The sequence below is a fragment of the Python bivittatus genome, unplaced genomic scaffold (genome assembly GCF_059951505.1).
Source record: "Python bivittatus isolate LINGU-HERP-01145 unplaced genomic scaffold, Pbiv_v1 ctg000530_np1212, whole genome shotgun sequence".
NCBI lineage: Eukaryota > Metazoa > Chordata > Lepidosauria > Squamata > Pythonidae > Python > Python bivittatus.
Window position 1 is genome coordinate 2,792,659 of NW_028277085.1, and position 22,211 is coordinate 2,814,869.

The window sequence follows — 22,211 nt, forward strand, 5'->3', positions numbered from 1 at the left end:
TGGCTTCATAAGGTGTTGCTTATTCTGAGTGATGCCTCATCAGTGTTAATGGGCAACATGATTGCTTCCAAGCTGTACAAACATTTGGGAAATGCATCAGACAAACAGCAGCCTATTAAAAACCCCAAAGCAATGAAAATTCAGCTTTCTGTGGCCATAAATCTATTATTAAGCCTTGAATTTATGTTTGCCTGCAGAATTCAACCACACACACACACAAAGCCCCACACAAAGTTTGGTGGGGGGAGAGAACTATTTGAAGTCCTCTCCAAATGTGAATGTGTGTGCTCCCCTGTTCTGCCAATACTTAGGAGTATGAAAGATTTTCTTAATGCAAAAGGCTTTACTTTATTTTTTAATCTCTATTTTCCTCCTGTGTTGATATCATGTTTCTATGAAGATCTCTCCTCTTCCTCCTCTTCTCTCTTCTCTCTTCTCCTCTTCCTCCTCTTCTCTCTTCTTCTCTTCCTCCTCTTCTCTCCTCTCTTCTCTTCTCCCACCTCCCAAAGGTTTCTCATGTTTCCATTTCTTTTAGGTCCCTCAAGAATTATTTTTTTAAGTACAAGATTTGCAGCATCAGCCAGGTCTATATTTTACTGTTATTACAAGAGAATTTCAGCTGAAGGGTAGGATACAAATCTAATTACTGACATAATTGAATGGACAAATGAATACCCAAATGTCAAGATTCTTTTTTTTTAAATTCAGCTCCAAGAATTATGCCTAAGTTTGCATGGCTTTTAACAGCCATTGTAATCAAATGTCAAGTGCTACCCTTGTGGGAGGGAAAAGGACTTGAAGAATCATATACATGCTCTTGTTCCTGCCTTGTTAATTTGTAAAGTTTGTTGGAGCACTTCGTTGAGAGTAAGCAAAGAAAAAGGAAATTTCTATTAAGAGCTCTTCCCGTGGAATATTTCATGACTTTAAAAATTCAGAATGCATGCGAGAGCATTTTTAGATGCGTAGCTTCCCTTCTGATTATTGCACTGAAGGTTCTTTACTCTAAATTCCTCTTCCAGATAATTGTCATCCAGCTCTAAAAGTAAGCTAGCATTCTGATGTCTGCTGAACACCAAATTATTTCACAGGTTTTTTCACAAGATATTTTGGCTGTTGTATTTCAAACAGTTTCATTTGGAAAGCAAAGGAGAGGCTACAAGCGAAGAACATCTCCGGAACAACGAAAATGAGGGTCTGTTTTGCAAAAGATCAGCCCATTTCTTTCCAACAAGTAAGATGATACACACCAAAACGAAAGGAAAAAATATTTGAGCATTTTGTTTCTGCCACAGCTGCGCATAATTTCTTAGCAAGTAGAGAGCTTGGAAAGTCATTCTCTAAGTGTTAACTTACACATTGGACGGGGTTGTTTTCTGTTCTTATTTTTGTTTCGCTCCATAAAAGCAGCGGCAGCTATTTTGCCTCTGCAGACAAGTTTACTTCTCGAGCCTGGGGTAGGGACCCCTTATCCTTGTTCTTTGCAAAAATAGTCATCCGTTTTATTAAGGAATCTGCTCCCCTTCAAAATCAGATTTTGCCCAGACCACTTGCAACAGATTAAAAGCATGCAAACTCTTAACACAGTTATGGCGTGCAACAAAAGACCATGATTATTATTCATGCCTTCAAAGAATAAAACAATAAAATGTCAAATATTTCTCTACCTTGATATAGATTACAATAACAATAAATGCTTCTCAGGCCAGGAGATGCATGTAATGCAGCTTCACCTCTGGATATGAGTTCAGATCGATTCCGTTCATCCAGTGTTTACTCTCATAGGAAGCACTGCCTTCACTCTGAATTGACTTTGGTAGTCTTTGGGCAAAAGAGAGACAGCCTGGTGTAGTGGTTAAAGGCATCAGGCTAAAAACTGGGAGGCCATGAGTTCTAGTCCTGCCTTAGGCACAAAGCCAGCTGGGTGACCTTGGGCCAGGCCCTCTCTCTCAGCCCTGGGAAGAAGAAGAGAAGGGCAAACCACTTCCAAAAATTTTGCCAGGAAAACGGCAGGGGCTAGTTCAGGAGTCAAGATTGACTTGAAGGCACTGCCCCCCTCCCAAAAAAGTCTTTGGGGACAGAAGCAACACCTAGCCAGATACGAATCATTGAGGAGGGTTGCACCATGTTGAATGACTGGGTCCTATTCGCTTTTGTACACATCTTGCTTGCTTGGATGAGTGTTGCTAAATAAAGAATAGGACTCAGCAAGGTTGGGCTGAGACTTCACAAGATGTTGTGGGTTTTTTTCATAAAAGGAACCCTACCCCTGAAGCATTATTATTGATCTGGAAAGTAAAAGAGAGCTCCCTGCAGCTGATACCTAATATATGAACAGATCAATATCCTCATATAATCGGCTTACAGAAGGGTTTCAACAAGAAGGGAATTTGGAGAACAGAAGATATGAAAGAAGTATTCTGTAAGGAAACCAGACACGGATTCTATGCAACAAGCAAAAACAGGAATAACTTTGCTTACCCGCTCCATGTCTTACTCCAGCGCTAAATTCACACTGCACAGCAATAGCCCATAGTAAAAACACAGTCCCAGTTCCCCAAGCGGTTGTAAAAATTGTCATTCTAGGTTAGTTTACTATTCTACTGATGATACATAATTCAGAATTCCCTGCAGGCAAACAGTGTAATCTGGAAACCAGAAAGGGAGGGAGGCAGGCTAAAACCAGAGAATAAATTGCTTTGTGTAAAGGTGGCTTCATGATTCAGAATAACACACTGAACCAGCAAAACTGGAAGCAAACCTGGTTTTCAGTAACATCCCATAAACTTGCTGGTAGATCCCTCTCCTGAGCAGTCAGAAAATGGACTAGGTTCTTAAAAATAAACTTTAAGAAGTTCTGGGGCACAGGGCCTTTATGCCACAGCTACCATACGCTGAGAAATGTTCTGCGTTCGAACTCCCGAGGGATGGCCCACGTCAGCTTTCAATAAGAATCTTTACAATGATGAGCAGATAACTTCCATAACCATTTAAGAAATCAATAGGTAACAGCGCAACAATAGAAAAATGCTATATGGAGAGATAAGTATTAAAAAATGGGTTGCTGTTGATGCTCTCCAGGGTCATCGGGCAGAAGAGGGGTGGGACTTGGGCAGTGAATCTAGCTGGAGGCAGGGAATTACAATTAAAACAACCCTTCATTTTAAAAATAGGAAATAAAACATTAAATGTGGCAGAGCTCAAAAAACTGACAAACAGGAGTGGGTTGCAAGAGATCACCTCCTAATCTGGAAGTTGTGGTTAGTTAGTTGGTTGGTTGGTTGGTTAGTTGGAGGTTATGGTTGCATTGAGCGGAAGGAGAGACTCGTTGGCATTCATTTCTCAACCAAATGATTTCTTGCATTTTATTCCATTCCTTTGCTCTTCCAATGACAGTTGTCTGCTGTGGTCAAGAAGGCCATTTATAATCATTACCTTTATTATCATGATTATCATTATTATTAATGGACACAGTGAAGGAGCTGAGAAATTAACGGCTGACTGGGGCAGCTTTTAATTTACTCTATTAAAAAAAAAAAAATCTGCATTTCCCCAACATTACCTAGAGGTACACTAACCTTTTCTCCTCCATCCATTACTGACCAGCTAATGATTGTTCTACTACAGAGGTTATATTGTTGTTCATTTAATTGCAGTAACAAGTTAAGCTCAAATCGTTAATGAAGAGATTGTCGCTGAGGTCAAACAAGTATGCCAGGCAATAAATTTCTGTCTAACAGCGCAGAAGCATCAACATTATTATCCCCTCTCCTTTAGACAATAAAATTAACTTCTTTCGCATCCTCTGGAGGGAAAGAAGTCTTTAAACATTCAGCAGGGATGACTCTTGCAGTGAAGCTCTCATAACCTACTTTAATTTTACCAACATTTTTTAAAAGGTTATAATTATAATACTTCTTTCCAATAAAAAATTCACTGTTTTGTAATAAAAGCCTTTCCAATACCTTCATCAATTACAGTTTCAAATATCTGAGTACAATCCAGCTAAGGTTGACCTCCCTGGAAGCAAAGGAAGAAGATCCATGGTTTCGACTGAGGGTAACTCTTCTTAAAGGCAAAAAAAGATTTTATTCCTGAGTAGATACATTCAGAAATTTACTATTTCTCTTCTTTGATCTCTGTCTCTAAATAAAGCAATAACTATCACTCTCCTTCTGAAAACAATAGAATAAAAAGAAATCCTCCAGTTTGGTCAGATTATGTCTATCTATCATAAAAGGACGTTTTTAAGATGGCTTAAAGGTATATTGAAGACAACATATTTCTACTGTTATAAGAATCTGCAGTGTTAAACCAATTTAAAGCAAGTGGAGAGGCTTAGGAGCAAATAGAAAGAGCCAAAAAACAAGAATAAGCAGTTAACAGATGGGCTGGCCAACAAGCCACCATCCAAGAAAAAAGAATCTTTTCATAGGGACCCCTTACCCCATCTCTAAAGATGGTGGGATCTGGCAAGGGTTTCCATCACAACTTCAACATTTAGGCATTTGGTTACTGGAATCAGCCTTGAGATAACAGACGGCTTGGCTGCAGTTATAGTATGATGTATGTCATCTTGTTCCAGCAAAGTCCTTTATTTCCAGAGCAACAACCCATAAGGAGAGCAGTGTGAACGATCTTCTTGAAAATTCAGAAAATGGCACGCTGTCAAAGCTCTTCTCTCTCTCCCATGTCCCTTCCAAGGAGCTGCTGGTATTTACATGCACACTGTCCTGTTTCCAGTCAGGAGCGTAATCAGAATGTTTTCTATTAGCTGGAGAGGACCGTATGATGGTTTGTTTTACAAGATCACCCAATGAGCTCCTGGTTGAATAGGGATTTGACTCTGAGTTTCCCCAAGCCTGGCCCAGTGCCTTAGCCTCTGCACCCCACTGGCTCCCTGCAATTTTCTGCACGCCATTGGTTTTAATGTTTTTTAGCCACCTTTCATTCTATTTCCTCTATAAGCCATCTCTGGAGGAGTTTTGCCCTTAGAGGCAGCCCAGAAATGATTTAAATTTTAAAAAAATGAAGAAGCAAGCGAGCAAACATCTCCCAGCCCCAGATCCATTTTTTTGAAAGCAAGGCTCGGTTATTTGCTCAAGTGGCAGCTGATATCTTCTCATTAAGCAAAGATAGTTTCATATGCAGAGACAGTTGCATTAAGAGCTCCCTTTCTCTTCCTTATGACAAAGAGGAGCATTAGAGCAAGACATTTTTCAGAGCTTCTCTTGCTTCTTCAATTCCCACAAGACAAGACAAGGAAAGGGGGAAAGGGGGAAAGGGGAGGCGAGGCGAGGCGAGGCGAGGCGAGGCGAGGCGAGGCGAGGCGAGGCGAGGCGAGGCGAGGCGAGGCAAGGGTTGGGTTGGGTTGGGTTGGGTTGGGTTGGGTTGGGTTGGACCTCTAGTGGGTGGGATACCATCTCTTTCTCCTCCCTGAAAACAAGCTGAAGAGAGTTTATAGTAGCAGTGATGCCTGAGCTGAATTTTCAAGGCAGTTTCTTCATTTCCAAGAATAGACAAGTTCTGCTCCTTCCAGGTCAAACTTCCATTAGGGAACTTAGATGAAGAGAAAGCGTTAAGCCTTGCAGCACCCATGCAGATCGTTCCCAGATGCAGCCCATGTGGGACGCAGTTGCTGAAACCCCTATTAGAAGTTTGCCTTGTAACCTCCAATGACGTTTCTCAATTTGGAGGGCTTTGCAGGGAAAAAAACAGACTCAACTTAGCAACATCTGTTCATTATGGACAGAGTATCTTGTCCTCTGAGTATCATGAGCAGTTTGGGAACTCACATAATCCGATGCTTCTCCATTGCAACAAATTATTTGTGCATAGAAAACTACCATGTCAGATTAACCTGATCTTCACTAATTTTTGTTAGATGATTAGGATGAGGATGATGGCTACAGAGTCCTAAAGTAGCCAGAAACAGACTTTTGACCTGACTACACACGGGTCTTCTCACAAGCACAACGTTACCACATCAGTTTTTACCCAAATTGTAAGTGATAACATCTAGATCCTAGTTTACCTCCTAGCAGCTGAAAACAGGCCTTCAACTAGCTGATATTAAGCCGATACTGTTATCCAAACTTACTTTCTAGATAAAGTTATAATTAGAGATGTGTGAAACATTTTCATTCAACCCTTTTTGAATTTGAAACACTCAGTTCTTTGTTTGAAATGGCCCCTTCTGAATGTGAAACAGCATCTTAATTATGAAACAGACTGTTCCAAGCATTTCAGATGAGTTTTGAACACTTGGAAGAACACTTTCAAAACAGTTGCCCTTTCACACTCAGAACAACTTTTCTGACCTAGAAGCAGTCTGCTTTGAATTCAAAATGAGGTGTTTCCCATTCAGAATGGTTTAATTCAAAGCATTTTGCACAGGCCTCGTTAGCATCTAGATGATAAATGCAAATTTGAAAATGTCATTTTCAAAATAATTGCAGCAAGAACAGATCTTCCTGAAGTGGGGTGAAATCATTTCTTATATTTGCTACGTTCAGGTCCATTTCAGTCAGAAAAATAATGGCAACGCCATTGTTACGTGAACGCAGAACCAAATATTCATAATTGCAGAAGAGGATCCCCTTGTGTACTGCAATACACTTTTCAGGAGATTATAAGAAACCCTTTTCATATTCAGTGCCTGTGCCTCCATGCATCCTCAGTATTTAAAAATCTCCCACATTCTGTTAGAGACCATAGTTTATACAATTTAATCAGATAAAAGTTACGGCTGTGGCTACCTCCTAATTGGATCTTTTTTACTGATGCAAGACAAATTACTTTTCTTATTAAGTAATAAAAGTCCTAACACCGATCTGTGGAAACTGCATTTCCACTTCTCCCAAAATGAAATCTGAAGAGGCTATTAAATAGGTGAATGTATTTCTTCCACTTCAGATGGGGAAAGTTTCCAATAATTATAAAATGGCAGGGATATTGATGGTATTTAGAAGCTATGCCGTTAGAAAACTTAGCAAAACCAATATACCAACATATTCTTGTGCAGCGTTTGGAGTAAAGTCACGCGTAAGGCTTCTCCGTTCAGATATGTCAAGGCTGGTTGAACATAGAATATAATTTTGATTTAATGGGATGGTCCATTAATAGAATATATGGAATATTTGCAGACATGGAGCTAATTTGAGGGCCCCTGCCGGTGCTGGTAGGAATGTAATGGAGCTTTACACAAACAGGGCTTTCCAATTAATTTCAGAATTGGGATGATACATGAAACACCAAATACTTGCACGGTTTGATCCAAGGAAGGGTTCACATACATCCCCAGCACACTATTCCCGTTTGGAAGAATAAATGTTATGCAAAGGACAGGGACAAAATTATAAACAAGTTATATTAAAGGAAGAAGAAAAGGAAATAGAGCTAACACTGTAACAAGCCCATTCATTGTACCTCTTTATACTTTCTATTGTTGCAGACAATTCCTGGTTCCATCATTTCTATACATGAATTCATCCTGCTTTCTTCTGTTCTCTAAACATCTGACCTTTTTGGTCTTGAGGATCACATCAGCTCCATCCATTTATGACTGTCTCTGTCTTCCCCTTCCTCTCAACCCATTCACTCTTCTTTCCTACATTTTTTTTGCGACTTGATCCTCATTCGTTCTCTCTTTATGTCTAAATCGCCTCAATGTACTTCTTTCACACTAGTTAATCTCTTTTGTTTTCAATCCACACTCATCCATTACCCATTCATTCCTGATTTCATCTCTTCTCGAGTCTCCCAGTCCCACTGCCTTCAGTTTACTGTTATCCTTCTCCGGGCAGAGCACAACTATTTTAATTTTCCTTCATCAACCTTCGTTTCTCACAATAAATCTACTTCTTGTCTACCATCACTGGCATATTTAAAAGAAACACTTAATGCTGATTAAACTCGTAGCCTGCCTTTCTCTGAAATGGGGGCCCAGAGAATTAGCATCAATAAAATACTACTGTGATACCTTTTAAACAAAAGTTATGTTTTGACCATAAGTTTAACAACATCAGTGCTAACTTCTTTGTGATTTTATTTATTTATTAAATTTAGAGGTATCCCAGCTCAATCCTGACTCTGGAGTACGTGGTTATGCTTTGATTATTGGACAGATCTATGATGAAAATTGTAATTTTATTATGATGGTGTTTTTTGCATATGTGTAACTTTGAGTTGGAGCAATTAAAATGGCATTACAGGTTTTAAAATAATAAATAAAGTCTCCTTTCTCTGTATTGCCCCCATGGTAGTTACAGAATCAAAATCAGTATTTGATTTGGATTCTGCTTGTTTTCCTCTACCATCTTCATCCCTTTTCCTTTCTGTATTTCCTCTATTAAACTGTAAGCCTACAATTGGGAATAATCTTAATTTTTTTAATGGTTTATGGTTCTTAGAAAATTGTGGATGCTTTGTCAGATAACAGCAACAACACTGACTTTAATACAAGCCACTAACACTTTCTACCCTTTGGGAGGTACAAACTTTCTGGGCAAAAATACATTCCTAAATCAGGAAGTATTTGATGTCAGGAGTTATCCTGGGCAAGTCTCTAAAGCAGTGTTTCTCAACCTTAACAACTTTAAGATGGGTGGACTTCAACTCCCAGAATTCCCCAGCCAGCCATGGTTGGCTGGGGAATTCTGGGAGCTGAAGTTCACCCATCTTAAAGTTATCAAGGTTGAGAAACACTGCTCTAAAGGGTGTGATAGACAACTTTAAGCAACCAAGCCAGAGATATATTGTCACTGCTGTTGGCTTCCGGATATTTTTCCCCATTTGTCATTGATCATCCTTTGACTAATTCTTTGGGCTACATTTAACTGGGATCTTTTAATGGCGATTCTCTTTTATCTGTCTGAACAACAGGTCTGTTTTTCAAATATAATGATGGAAGAGTTTAGTGGGAATCTTCTAAGCCCTGGAATGCTTAGAAACAGTTTGACAATGAGAGCAAACCTGTAAAAGGGCAGTTAAGCTGTCCTAAACATGCCCCATCGTCTATTTGTCCAGAGCATTAAGAAAGCTGATCAGTCAAGTTGGCAGATGGAACACCCACTCAATGCAGAGCGAGGAAGCAGCAAATGGAGCCTGAATCGTAGGGGAAATGCCTTCTCATAAACTTGCCTTCAAATCCAAAACACCACATCAAGCCAAGATGTTCCTTCCGCATTAGAATTTGCTCTCCTTCTGGGCAAGGTGAAAGGCTGGAGACACAGATCATCAAGTGATAGAGTCAACATTTTGAAAGAGAGGTGATGACCTCAGGGACTTACAGACACCGACTGAGGCTTGCAATAGGATCAGAAGACTCTACAATGGGCATCGCTTCAGAGCCCTGGACAGAGTCGAGAATGAAAGACTTGGGTCAGGGAGCAAACAGATTACCAGATGTTAGCTTAGCAATTGTCAGAACCCTCTGAAGGGTTGCAAGGCGCATTATGTTCATCCCATAGCAGGCAGATGCTTCTTTTTTGTGCCGGGTGGAGGGAGTTAAATCTTCTCTCTCTGGCTATGTGACGTTCAGGGAGAGAGGGGCCAGGGGATCATGTTTCTCAGTTTGGGTCCATCCCTTTGGAACAGGCTGTCTCGCAGATCCAGATGGCTCCTTTCTTGATGGCATTTAGGAGAGCAGTAAAAACAGAGAGATTTTGCAGAGGCTTCAATCTAGAAAGTTGCTGGGATTTTGGACTCCAAGAGAGGCTTGCTTGTTTTTAATGGTTTTAATTGTTGGTTTTATGGTTTAATGCAGTAGCATCCACAGGGAACCACAGTGATGCCCAAATAGTGATGTGTGCCTGGTGGCATCATCTCATCAATACTGCAATTATGTATTTGCATCCTGACATCTGATGCAAGTATGCAAGTTGTGTGATGACATCATCAAGCATGTGTTGGCATTTGCCTCCCACCCTTGAGTCATTGTGCTTATTTGATTGATTTATTGATTGATTATGTGCTATCAGTTGGTGTTGACTTAGCAAACACATAGATTTTCTCCAGGAGGATCTGTCCCCAACCTGGTCCTTCAGGTCTTCCAACAGTACATCCATCACCACAATAACTGAGTCCCTCCACCTTGCTGTTGGTCATCCTTTTCTTCTCTTTCCTTCCACTTTTCCCAGCACTAGAGATTTCTCAAGAGATGGGTTCACCATGGATACTCATAATTTTATATGAAGATATTTTAAACCACCAGAAGTCCATATGGAGTTGGCAGTATATGAATATAATAATTAACAAATAAATTCTTTGATTTGAGAATCTGCACTTCCCCAGTTGAAGGAGTTAAAAGAAGAAGAAGAACCTCTCTGATGCCATCACTTGATCTCTTTTCCACCGTCTACTTATTCATGGACATAATGCTCTATAAATCCATACCAAAGGGAAGCCTACTGGCAATCCCCCTCCATTTAGTAGTCCACTATGCAAATTTCCCTGCAACTGCAAACATTTATTCTAGCCCCTGTGCTTACATAAAATTCAAAACAACACAAGGCAAGGACATTTGAACCACGTACAGCTCAGGCATAAACATTACGTGCGGGGATGTAATTCTATTGCATTAACTGCTTAATGGTGATCATAACTATCCCATGACGTGTGGATCTGCTGATTCTGTTGTTTTAGGAACGAAAGGAAGCTTTATATTCCAGCCCTAGTCATCACAGCAATCTATCACATGCAATCTATCTTCTAGGATTCTAGATATTTTCCCAAGTCTCTTTAATCACAGCTGACTCATTACTAAATGCCCAATTTACATGCATATAAAAAAATACCTTTGGAATTCATGATGCCTCCATACCTACTTCAGAAATGCAAACACTAGCAATTTGGTTTCCTGTTTTGTTCAGACCTGATGGTTTGTTCATTTTATGCAAATTGCCCTTATTTTGGCATCATTTGGAAATTGCTTTTTCTCTTAGAAAGAAGGGAGAAAATAGATGTCATGGAGATGTGTAAAACTGTGCACAGAAACAGGATCATTCAATGAAGCTGAAAAGGAAAAGAGCCCATCCAACTAAGTTGTGATGGTGACAAATTAAGGAAAGAGAAGAAGAGGATGACCAGCAGCAAGGTGGATGGACTCAGTTATTGTGGTGATGGGGACACCCTTGGAAGACCTGAAGAACCAGGTTAGGGACAGATCGTCATGGAGAAACCCTTTGTGGTTGCTAAGAGTCAACAATGATTTGATGGCACGTAACCAACCAACCAATCAGAGGCTTTACCTCTAACTAGCCATTGTTCAAGGTCATGGGAAGGGAACCTTGCACTCCGGTCTGACTTCTGGGCCTCCCTTTACAGTCTGGAAAGAAAAGGCTGGATTTACGAGGCATTTAGCCTGACCCAATATTGCTCTCTTACATTTTTCAGTTTGGATTAATGCACGTCTTTGTGCTATTTTGGTAGCTGAAATATTCTTCCAGTCAGCTACTGAAACTGCTTTTATTCTGTTGAGAAATATGATTACTGCAATTGTTCAATGGCTGCTTTTCAAAATCTTTCATAAATAACGAAATTTGTTGTGGCTTAAACTTGGTCCAAAGCCTTGATTTTCTGTCCACTCTTAATTGCCTGATTGTGGCCTCCAGTCCAGTCCCTTGGCCATGAAGGGCATTGTTTTGATACACAATTTTACACTCTCTCATAATGTGTGGGCATGCATGTGATAGTGCACTCTATCTTATTTAATAAGGATTAACTTGCTTTGTAAAGAGCACAGCGTTTCTTTCCCCCACCTTATCTCTTTGTTGAATGCCTGATTGCCTTCTAAGAGAGCACAGCACCCCACCCCATTTCCTTAAAAGCAATTAGCCTGAAGCCATAAATTAGATCGGTACCAGGCAAAGAAGTTGCAACGAGAGAGGCCCTAAATTCCAAAGAAGTTAGGTATTTAAACTTAGATTCACCTCTTTAGGCCCACCTTTACTTTTCCCTGGGTCATCCCAAAATTCCCTTGTATGGATATGAGGGGATGTACTATCTGAAATATCTGAATATGCCTGTAAAATCTTTGTTGCTTGCTTTGCAAGGTGTGATTCTGGGCAACACTCCTTGAGCCATCCAGAAGGTTTCCTTGGCCAATAAAACCTCTGTTAATTAAAAGCCTCATCTCAAGTCTCCTTATTTGGCTTTACTGAAACTTGGGAAATAAAAGGTGCCATACAGCCAGATCAGAAAATAAGTTACACAAGTTAAAAAGTCAGGAGTGGCATTTCCCCACTTCTAGAATGATCCTGTGGGCTGCTAATTAGTGAAGTTAACACTAAAATAGAAGCAAGCATGATTGGAGATCCTACTCGCAGATATCTGGCCTCACACAAAATTTTGGTTTTTTGATTCTGTTTGACTGGGAGAGGATGTAGAACCTTGACTGTTGATCTCTTAGCTGCTGTGGTATCTATTACCTGGAGTCATCGCTAGTATATATTCCCAAACTTTTTTGATTTGGAACAATTTCAGAGCAGGATGAAAGCTTGCTGCAGAACTGAAAGGTGGAAAAGAAGACCGAAAGAAATGTTCAAGGAGTTGAAAATCCAAGAAGGCCTTTTCTCTGATTTCTGACTAGGAAGAGGAGGACTCCTGTAAAACGCTTTGTGATTATTATATCGCTGCACTCCCCCCCCCCCGCTTTTTTTTTCAAATAAAAGAACAAAGTAGATATCTGGAACTTCTTTCCAGAGGACTTGAAAGCTTGTTTTCACTCTAAATGCCTAGGAGCAAATCCTAAACAGGACAAAAGTAGAAAGTGAAGTGGAAGTTCCTCCCAGTCTACCTTCAAAATGCAAACAATTAAAAGCACAAGACCAACTAGATTAACATCTCCAAGGATGAGTGAAGGTGACAGAGATTGGTAGGATTTGATAGGCAGGTTATCAATCTTTCAGCTCTCGCTTCCAAATGAGCTGATGATTTAGCAACACCGTGATTTGCTTCTCCAGGTTTAATTCTCTTTCCTCTTAATTTAAAAAAAAAAATCTAATTTCTCTTTCATTCGTTTTTTTAAATAGGCATGGTTTGCATCTCCAAAGAGGACTGGCAGATCCATCCTGGTGAAATTGAAAAGAGGAACTTGGCACCCCACAGCTGGAACGCTGGGCATTGTTATCTTGACACATCTGGAGGTTCCCAGGCATTGTGACCTTGACACATCTGGAGATAAGAGCAGGCAGATGGTGGAGCAAAGAGACAGAGATGTCCAGAGAGGGAGACAATGAGACATTTGGGACAAGCCATGGGTTTGAGAGAAAACAGAGCAAAACAAAGAGAAATTGAGGGTCGAATGATAGACACGGCCCTTGGTGAGATCTGAAATGGAGCAGCAACTTGTATAAATGCAGCTAGAAGAAATGCATTTTCCTCTCTTTCCCATGCAGCTTCCTGCATGTAGTTATGTAGTTCATCAGGGAGAAACATTTCCACAATGGGTGAGAAAAGGCCTTAACTGCTGCACCTTCTTCTTAATTCCTCTTCGAAACTGTCTCAACTGGAAACAGCGATGCTGAATTTCCATCAGTTAGTCTGCAACTTCTGTAGGTGCAGAATACTTTCCAGATCTACAGCCAGTCAAAGTAAGGTTCTTTTCCCCTCTTACATGCTCAGCTTTGCTGCTACATTCTGTATTCTTTTACCCCCAAATTGCATGAGAGTGTTACCATAACGGAATGGAAACGTTGCGCCTCCCAATAGCTAAATCACAGGCAGAAAAAGTCGCCTCTTCAGCACGCATAGCTCCGCGACATTTGTTCTCCATTCAGTTGGAGCTCCTCAACTTTGCGTGCCCAAAGTCCCATCCGTCTCTGAAATGCCCCTCTTACAAGCAGTTCCAAAATACCAATTTCAGATAATCAAGCCCTGAGTGATATTTCCTGTGCCTTGCTTGCAATCTACTCACCCTGCCTATATCAAAAGGAGAAACAATTTTGAATATTTCTCTTGCAAGAAACCAACAACCCCAACAACTTTAACCCTTTCTGGACTATTTGCATGCCAATGTGCACGGCTGGGAATGCCGCTCTTAAAGATTCAGAGACCCAATCAGTTAAGAGTAGCACTTGTGTCAGCCCTGACTGTAGTAGAAGAAATGGGGGGGGGGAGGCGGTTAAGCCTTGCTATTCATTTAATTTTTTTTAGCATAAAAGATCTATTTCCCTGGGGGGGGGGAGAGAACAGATTTCACAAAACTAGATAGATAGATAGATAGATAGATAGATAGATAGATAGATAGATAGATAGATAGATAGATAGATAGATAGATAGATAGATAGATAGATAGATAGATAGATAGATAGATAGATAGATAATCTCCATTTACAGTTATTAAAATAGACAGCACCAGAATGAAAAGTTCAGCAAGAAAACTGCCTTTGAAATAAATGTGGGTCTTCTTCCCGTTTGTGAAGAGAAAATGCTCAACCCTATGGAAATTATATTACTTGTCTAATTAACCTATTTACATACTATTCTCCAGAGCAAAGATATCTCAAGGTGTGTTATAAGACTTTAAAGGTAAATCAACAATAAAATTATTTTTTTTTAAATTACATGCCCAAGCAAATCCATGTTCCTTTCTTGGCAACGTATCAGAAATGGTTGGCCTCTTCTCCTTCTCCTTCATCTTCTTTGTGTGTGTGTGTGTGTGTGTTTTGAGGGGGGGTTGTTTGTTTGTTTGTTTTTAATTTTCCGTCTAACCTTCAGCCCTGGGATTTCATGGAGAGTCCCCCATGCAGTGACCCTACTGAGGTTTTTCCAAGGTCATCCAAGGACAGTTTGGTGCTGCCATCTAGCTGGGCTTACTTGTGAGGAACCTTGGAGGTGGCCTCAAAACCATGCAAGAGCAGTTACAAACTCATGATTTAAACCCAAGACAAGGGAAGGAGAAGGAGAAGGAGAAGGAGAAGGAGAAGGAGAAGGAGAAGGAGAAGGAGAAGAAGAAGAAGAAGAAGAAGAAGAAGAAGAAGAAGAAGAAGAAGAAGAAGAAGAAGAAGAAGAAGAAGAAGAAGAAGAAGAAGAAGGAGGAGGAGGAGGAGGAGGAGGAGGAGGAGGAGGAGGAGGAGGAGGAGGAGGAGGAGGAGGAGGAGGAGGAGGAGGAACTCTCTTGGGTAGAAGATTCCATACAGTTGAGTATTTCTTGTGTCTTCTGTTTCCTGACCTGGCCTGCCTCGAAAGGCTGTGTAGAGAGCCACAGGGATGACCTTGCAGGAACTATGCAGAAACAGTTACAAAAACCAACACCTTGGGAAACAGAGAAAGATGCTCAGACCTGCTCCACCCTAATTCCCTGGGATATAAGAGGGAGGGAAGGAAACACGCGATCAGGCTTTCAAGTTTCTGTCCCTATACCTATATCAATGAAGCAGAGCTCCAGTCAGTCCTGAGGGCCTGGCTTCCTAACCTGGCCTACTTCAAAGAGCTGGCATGACTGGATTCAAAACCTAGAGATGGGCAGTACCTAATGGTGCGCTCAATAGATGTATAACCACGGGCTCTACCTGCTCCACTGCCACCGCTGCGCCACACCGCGAGCTGCCTAACAGCTGATTGGCACTCTAGGCACCATGGCTCAGCCTCTGCACCCCACCAGCTTGCAAAAGTCCTAAAAACTTAACAATTGGCCCTCGCGAGCCAGTGTGAGCCAGGTCCAGCAAACACCGGCAATACCTTTGTTAGGACCAACCAAACCGACATAGAACATACAGATCCAGTGAGCCTGTAGCCGCATCATGGCTATTTTCAATGCTCCGACCCCCACGGGGAGAAATTGGATGTTTGTAATGCTGCCCCTGAGTGAGGGCGAGAGTGAGGCATCCGGGACGATGCAATCAAAGAAATCTTACCACGTCCATAATTTGTCGGAGACTAAGGCTGAAAGAGACCGTCAGTGGCTGGGAATCATTAGCCACGGGCCTTTCCAAGGGATTGTAATTCTTTAGCAGCTCTCGGTAGAGTTTTCGCTGGTATTCCCCTTGCAGGCTCACTGGAAGAGAAGAAAGGTGTGTCATAAAAATGGTCAAAAGTCAGGATCAGCTAGAGCTTCCCCAAACTGGCATCTTGTAGAGCAGGGACTGGGGAATTCTGGAAGTTGAAGTCCACCCATCTTAAAGTTGCCAAGGTCAAGAAACCCTGGCTAGGGAATTCCGGGAGTTGAAGTCCACCCATCTTAAAGTTGCCAAGGTTGAGAAACACTGCTCTAGAGGCGTGGAGTGCAATTCCATACATTCCTTGCCAGCACCAGCAAGAGCTTCAACTCACACCTTCTGGGGATGTCAGCTGCAAAATGCATCAAGTGACAAAATTGCTGCTCTTCCAAGTGATGTCACCCAAACTGGATAGGAGCCAGAACCCAAAAGGCAAACTCTGCAAAAATGTCAGCTGCATGTCAGACCCCTCCCACCCAGTTCCCCTCTGCCCCAAGCTCACGCTTTCTTTAAGGGCCCTCTGCCCTCCCAAATGCTTGCAAAAGGGGGTCAGAAGTGCCAGACATGCAAACCCTAAGCATTATGCTTGGAACCCAGCTGGGTGATAGCTTTCTATGGAAAGGTGTTTTCAGCTTGACTGAAAGATGGATCTGAAAGAGTACGTCCACTGAACAAGGGGTTCCACTGTGGTCACTACCTAAATTATATCTGGGTGTAATAATTTAGCATCATCTGGAAGGTCACAAACTCCCCAACCTGATCTGAGTTTAGGCTAAGCTGCCTTAGACACTCTACTTTTTCACAACTCCAGCCTGGAATCTGATATCTGAGTCATGATCAGGAACCCTGGTGGAGTAGTTGGAGCGGAAAAGGGGGAAAAAAACAGTTTGGAGCCCTCTCCTGTCCCAAAGCTCCCTAAATGTCTTTGGATTAGTTGTGCTTTCTCTCCGAGCTTCTCTCCAAGAGGATGGTGCTTTGAGCAGACACGTTAATCAGGGAGAAAACCATGTCTCCAATCCTTCAGATCATAACCGTTCTAGACAAGACCCACCAAACTCCATAGCTGCCTCCTATCCTTCCTTTTGTATTCTTATCCTGCTCAAGGCAACATTCTTCATTTTATCAAGAACAACCCTATGAGGTTGGCTGGGCTGGGAAAGATAGAGCAACTGGGCTGATGTCAGAAGGTGAACTGGAACCTGCCTGTGGGTGGAACAATAGGAAGAATTCCCTAATGGTAAAAGTTGCAACAATGGATTAGTGAGGGAGATGATGGATGATCCTCTGCTAGAGGTGTTTAAACAGAGGCCATAAGTTGGGGATGCTGTAGTAGTAGATTATCTCCAAAGTCCCTTCCAACCTTTACATTCTCTTCTATTACTCCAATGTTTCTCAACCCTGGAGGCTTTAAAATGTGTAGATTTCAACTCCCAGAATTCCCCAGCCAGCATGCTTTTGAAGTCCAAGCATTTTAAAGCTGTCAGGGTTGAGAAACCCTATATTATTCTATCAAGTCCAACATCTTAATGACTGCGCTACATTGTTAGCAAGTCACAAAGGCCGACATGATCCTCCTCGTGGTTCACAACTTTATGGCTGGGTTCACCCACATCACGCTAAGTGCTCACATGCAATTGGTTTGGTTTGGACTGAGTATGTTGTGTGAGCCTTTGGGTTCCTCAACCAAGGTTCATAATTTAATGCAAAACCATAATTTAATGCAAAACCACAAGGGGCTGCTCTCCAAAAAGTCACAGGTGGGGCTGGAGCAAATGCGAACATGGGTTTATTTACATTTGCCTAGAATTGAACTGAAATACATTAAACTAATTCTTCACCAGAATTTGGAAAATAACCTTTAGAGTTTCTGAGGACCACATCATCCAAGACTTCAAAGGTGTTGGGCAATGCACCTCTGGCTTAGCGAAGTATGGAAACTAGTTTAGTAGATAAGAAGCAGGAGATGAAAATGGGAGATCAGCACCATATCACTAACCAGGAGAGCTTTCCTTCTCCCCTCAGCAGCTACCAAACATCCCTTCTGGAGATCAAACTAGAAGTCATGAAGAAGGTGTGCTTAACCCTTCCTTACTGCCCCTTAAAGTAAATGCTTAGATAAGGGGAAATAGGATATAAATCTGCACGCGTCCAACTGGCTCCCCCAGATTCATAATGATGCATGTAAAGTTTCTCAGCTGAAGGCACTGAGAAGCCTTATTTCTCTTCCCCGGGGAAAAAGAGATGAGCATCTGGCAGAACAACTGAAACATCTGCAGGCATGAGCTGTTTTTGAAACTTGACTCTGCTTTCTCTTCTTATTTCAAATGTACTCGTGGACAGATGTTGAGGCTTCTCTGCAAAGGGGATTCTCTTTGCAAGGACTGGCCCATTGGGATGGGACAGGAAGAGAAAAACAATCGCTCTAATGTGCCGATTTTTGTGGGCAAGTGTTTTTTTTTTTAAAATAAACAAATAAATAAATAAATAGATTTGCTCAGTGCATAGCTCTCCGCTCAATGAAATAGACATTCTTCCCTCAAATTTTATCTCTTTCTTCAACCTTCCCAGTCTACATAATCCATAATATGCGTTCCCCGTATTCTTTCATGCAACTTTAAAACTGGATCCCTCTGTCGTCTGAACCCGTGGTTTGCTTAATCGCCATTTATTGAATAAGCCACTGTTGGGTGGGATTTCTTTTCATGCTAAGCCATCATGGTTTATCAATCACTGTGCCTGGATTCAGCAATTCATTTAATTTATTAAATTTTAATTAATTAAAAATGTCTCTGGCCTGTGCACAATGTTTAGAAACAAATAAAACTACAGTAACGATTGTCCGGAGATAAGTGACACAGAAGGCTTGGGAGCATGCTACGTTCAAGCCAAACAAGCTACTTCATGGCTAAAAGCAATCATTCAAAAGCCATTGAAGTAGCTGAGAAGGGCAGAGGGTTGTTTGAATCACTACACGCACACTTCTCTCCTGTCCTAAACTGGATGTTTTGTGTACATTCCAGTCAAAGTGAATGAGAGCTTGGGGAGAAACCAAAATCCCCAACCAAAAAAAAAAAGTGCAATGTGGGACAAACACTTCATCTCAACCAAGAGCAGCCCCTAGCCAACCTTGTATGGGATCAAAGGCAAAGCAAAAACAGACTGGTTAGCTTTTGGATGGGAGACCACAAGGAAATTCCAGAGCTGTGGATTGGATGAGGAAGTCAAGCCCCATGTCCCAAAGAAGACAAGGACAAACCACTTCCATACTATTACCAAAAAACCTCCACAAACATCTCACCCAAAGTCAAGTTCACGGGAAACGTGACCTGCCTAATAACTCCCAGAAACTGGATTTTAAGGGATGAGTGTTATTGCCTTGAAGGAAAAGCATCAGTCCACCTGATCATCCCAAAAGGAGCCATAGGTCTATCCACCTTGGCACAAATCCACCTTGCTAAGGGCTTCATCTCATGGAGGCGATGTGCTGCTCCTCAGTGAAACCTCAGCTCAGGTCCATCCTGCCCCTTGGCTTCAGCCGCAGGGCCGATCCCCAAATTAGAAGCAAGGTGCTTGCTTGCCCTGGGTTCTTCACGTCCAAGGGCATTTGGATGGAGCTCTGATGAAAGAAAACCCCCTGGAAGATTCACCTTGCCTTTAAAGAACCATACTAACTGGGGCTCTCAATATAGACTTCAATGGCCCCTAATCCAAAGTCCCATGAGCATTGAGTAAACCAGCTGCAATATATGGGGTGGGTGTGTCAGGGGATCAGTGATTTGGATTGGGACCTTAACGCTGAGGGAGGCCCCCCTTTTCTCCCAGTGCACCTCCGGGACCTGTGAAGTGCTGGTTTGCTAGACTTGGTTACTACCAGGACAGAAGGAAGGGGAGACCTGGGCTTCGCAGTGAGAAGAGAAAGGCATTTTGCACACGTTTAGAACTCCTCTTTCAGTTTGTTTCCCCCAGAAGAAGTGTTTCTAGATATACGTTCAAGGGAATCTGTCCTAAGAGCGTGCAGAGAGGGGGGTCTTCTTCGGAAGAGCAGCGGTCTTTCTTTGGTGGAAGGTTCAAGACAGACCTATCAACGCCTATCTTCACCTGATGCTTCCAATCGATTGATGGAATTCACAGCTGTTGGACCTGAGAAAGGATGCTAGTTTAGATCGTTTCGAAGGAAGTCAGGAAAAATCTATGAACCATAGATTCATTAAGACCTATCGGCCCCCATGGTGAAATAAAATCCCCAGAGACAAAGGCGGTCTATCTCTCAATACCAGTTCTTGACGCCACAGGGGGGAAAGCCCTTTGGTCTTTAAGCCACTTCTACGGAACTATTTATTTATTGCAAATTTCTGCCTCCCTGCTTCCAACTTTGCTTCCAAATGAGTTCCGCGTGCCTTACAGTAACCACTCTTGATAAATATTTTTTTTTTAAAAAAATGTGCACATCAGGGGTACAAAAGACAGCTACCACGATGGAGCCCGATTAGCAGAAATTGAAAGAACACACAGTACTTCCGCATCATAAAAACTTACTGGAAACTCTTTGCAAATCATTTCTGAAAATTGGCTTGATGGGGTACTTAAAAAAAAAAAAGTAATTCCTTTATTCTTTCTAATTAACTTAAGAGCCATGAGCCTCACAGTGCTATTGTCTGCAACAGAGCTCAGAAACCCTAATGAGTTCAGAGGGACTTATCTCAGGCAAGCATCCACAGAACTGCAGCAGCTAGATTCTTGCTGACCCGTTTCTCTCCCCCCACACCAGCTTTGCTTGTGACTGAACCGGGTTTAAGTATTGGGGGGAAAAGGTTGAGCAAACCTTCCAACTTCTCCAGGGACGTGCCAAGTTGCATAGCCCAATTCTGTACGTATTTTCCCCCCAGAAATTAGACCCGCATTTTTCAGGCATAGTGACTTCCCCAGTAATTGTAAATGGGAATGGGTGTCTGAGTAGGTGTGATAGTATCAGGGTAACAATACCCTTGAAAGTTTGGAAGCTAGGCGTGTTTTCTTGAGATTACACACACATATAACCCCAAGTTGAATTCAGTCCTCTGGATTTTATACCCCACTTGCAGATCTCTCCAGTATGTTAGACATAGCGTGTTGAATGAATGACAAGTAGCTGGATTCACACGACTTCAACCAGGGTTCACCAAACCCAGTGGCTGAGTTCATGCAGCAGCCTAAGCTGAGAACCAACAAATCACATCATCGCAACGTGCAAACTCAGTTGGAGGGTCCCACAATGCTGGGGGGTGGGGTGCGGGGTGGGCGGGGAGGAAAGCCCTGCTGGAGAAAGTAGGTTTACGCAAAACGAGCAGCACTTTGGTTGTTCTTGGTCTCTTGTTGGCTCCTCCTCCTTTCTTATTTCCAGCCTCAGCCAATTTTAGCGGGTTGCTCCTCACTAAGGTTTGGGTTACCTGCCTCGCCGGCTGAATACGGCACCTTCATACAGATCTGCATGGAGACCATCCCTCGAAAGAGAAATGCCCAAGTCCTAACACCACCCCTCACCAAGACCAAGAAGGTGGGAACGGGACACTCTGGACTTGCTCAGAGGCCCTGTTCCCCTGCTCCGCCTCCTCCCACGATCCCCCCAGCCCAGCCCAGCCCAGCCCAGCCCGAGGTGCCGACCACTCACCGCGCACGAGTCCTCCGGCGAGGATCAGCACCACGGACAGCTCCCGGAGCCCCATCCCGCCGCTTTCCCAGCTGGTGGGGCGAGACGCAAAGTTGGCGCTCCGCAGCCCTGGCGAGGCGCTCGCTCGGCGCAGGGCCGGCGGGAGCTCCGGGGATCCCGCGCAGCCGGGGAGCCCCGCGGACTGGAGAGCGCCGGGGAGCGCCGCCGCCGCCGCCGCCTCTTCGGAGCCTGCCGGAGCGAGACGCCGCCTGGCCCGCCTCTCTGCCTGCCCCCGCCCTCGCCCAGTGCCCGCCCGCCCGACCGCCCGCCCGCCGGCGCCGGCTCAAGCGCAGCGCAGGGAAGGCTGCTCGCTCGCTCGCCTCCTCCGCCTCCGCTCGCCTCGGCTCTGCCTTCCCCACGTGATGGGCTTCCCTCCTTCCCCGCGCCGCGCGTCAGGAGCCGAGAGGCGGCTGCCGCCAGAGACTGCAGCTCCCGGGACGGAGCCGGCTTTATAGCGGCGGGACCCCCCCCCCGCCCCCTCCACCCCTTCCCGCCCTCCTGGCTCGGCGGCGGGCCCAGCTCGCTCCGTCCCGACCGGAGAGCGCGAGCCAGGCGGCTGGAGGCGGCGATCCGGGGCGGCCGCCCGC

General features: G+C 43.2%; 1 protein-coding gene across 1 annotated transcript in view; it reads right to left on the reverse strand.

Moving 5' to 3' along the window:
- Positions 1 to 21,846, reverse strand: part of CHRFAM7A (CHRNA7 (exons 5-10) and FAM7A (exons A-E) fusion) — a 46,890-nt gene extending 25,044 nt beyond the window's left edge. The window contains exons 1-2 of the mRNA XM_088148356.1: positions 21,586 to 21,846; positions 15,858 to 15,997 (exon numbers count right to left, since the gene is read on the reverse strand). Of these exons, the coding sequence (XP_088004482.1) occupies positions 15,858 to 15,997; positions 21,586 to 21,640 (195 nt within the window). The 5' untranslated portion in view covers positions 21,641 to 21,846. The remainder of the gene's footprint in view (positions 1 to 15,857; positions 15,998 to 21,585) is intronic.
- Between the last annotated feature and the right edge of the window lie 365 nt (positions 21,847 to 22,211).